This window comes from Oxyura jamaicensis, unplaced genomic scaffold, assembly GCF_011077185.1.
Source record: "Oxyura jamaicensis isolate SHBP4307 breed ruddy duck unplaced genomic scaffold, BPBGC_Ojam_1.0 oxyUn_random_OJ62828, whole genome shotgun sequence".
NCBI classification, from domain to species: domain Eukaryota; kingdom Metazoa; phylum Chordata; class Aves; order Anseriformes; family Anatidae; genus Oxyura; species Oxyura jamaicensis.
The window spans coordinates 1-1411 of NW_023307484.1; the positions used below are offsets into that span (position 1 = coordinate 1).

The 1411-nt window shown below is 73.8% G+C and overlaps 1 protein-coding gene across 1 annotated transcript; it reads right to left on the reverse strand.

Annotated features, from left to right (window-relative positions):
- Positions 1–3: 3 nt before the first annotated feature.
- On the reverse strand, positions 4–1254 carry LOC118158979 (25-hydroxyvitamin D-1 alpha hydroxylase, mitochondrial-like; the record flags this gene model as incomplete). The annotated part of the gene is made up of 4 exons (XM_035313632.1): positions 4–18; positions 225–388; positions 477–677; positions 1056–1254. Coding segments are annotated over 4 exons (579 nt in total), but the record flags the coding sequence as incomplete, so codon positions are not given.
- Between the last annotated feature and the right edge of the window lie 157 nt (positions 1255–1411).

Consider the following 1411-nt stretch of genomic DNA (forward strand, 5'->3'; position numbering starts at 1 on the left):
GGACAGGGTGCTGGAGATCTGCAGTGGGATGGGGGGGTCAGAAGGGACGAGGGGGGGGGGACGCCCACGCCCCAATATCACCATGTCAACCCCGTCCCCACGTCCACCCCATCCCCGTCCCCGCCGTGACCTCCCCGTCCCCACCACCTCCGCCCCATCCCCACCGCGTCCCCCCCGTCCCCATCGCGTCCCCCCCGTCCCCCCTGCGTCCCCCCCGCCCCCACCGTGTCCACGCCGGCCAGCAGCAGCTCGGTGACGTTGCCGTAGATGTCCCTCATGGGGACCTTCTCCCGCAGCAGCTGGTCCGTCAGGCACTTGTGCTCCGCCGGCTCCCCCTGCCACAGCCGCTCGGCCGCCCCGGCCACGCGCCGGTCGACGTGGCCCTTGGCTGCGGGGAGGGTGAAGCCCCCGTGAGCGGCCCCGGGGCTGGGTGACAGCGCCGTGTGTCCCCCCCCCGCCCCCCGGCGCCCCCTCACCGAAGGCGAACATGAAGTCCCAGGCCTCGCAGAAGGTGCGCCAGGGCTTGGGGAAGAGGCGGTGCAGGGCCTTGGGCATGGCCATGGTGAGCAGCGTCATGACGAACATGGTGTTGATGGAGCGGATGAAGGCCTCCGTGTCCTGCGGCACCTCCTGCCGCAGGCAGCCCAGGCGCGACTCGAAGAGGACGGAGGAGATGCCTGCAGGGGACACGGGGGGGCTGTGAGGTGGGGACGCGGCGAGCTCTGGGGACATGGGGAGCTCTGGGGACACGGGGAGCCCTGGGGACACGATGGGGACGTGGGGTATCCTCGGGGCACGGGGTGCCACAGGGGACATGGAGCACCACTGGATCGTGGAGCACCACGGGGACACAGGAGGCCTTGGGGACGTGGCGTGGGCGAGGGGCACCCTGGGGGACACTGAGGGACACGGGAGTCCCTGGGGGAACACGGGGGACGTCTTGGGAACCAAAGGGAGCGCTGCGGGGACACAGTGAGACACCGCAATGGAGGGGGGGGACCCCGGGAGGTCCCTGGGGACACCCGGGAAGCCCCCGCTGCCCCGTCCGCACCCACCTTCCAGCCCGAACTTGTAGAACTCGGCGGCGACGTCGGGGACCAGGTGCTGGGGGTGGCGGTCCCGCAGGTGCTGCAGGCGCTGCAGGAGGTCGCCCACCACGGCGCCCAGCGGCCCCGCGTACGCTTCGGCCGCCCGCGGGCGCAGCAGGAGGCGGCCCACGAGGCTGCGCAGCCGCTGCCACTCCTCGCCCTCCCTGTGGGCCCCGGGGGGGCAGGGGGGGGACACACACACGGGTGACGCGCGGGGGGACGTCAGCGCCCGCGGGCGAACGCGCCCGTGCACGTCCCCGGCGCCAACAGCGGGGAAGGTGCCAGGCGGCGCGCCGCGGGGAGCAGCTCGGGGGCCGGGGGGG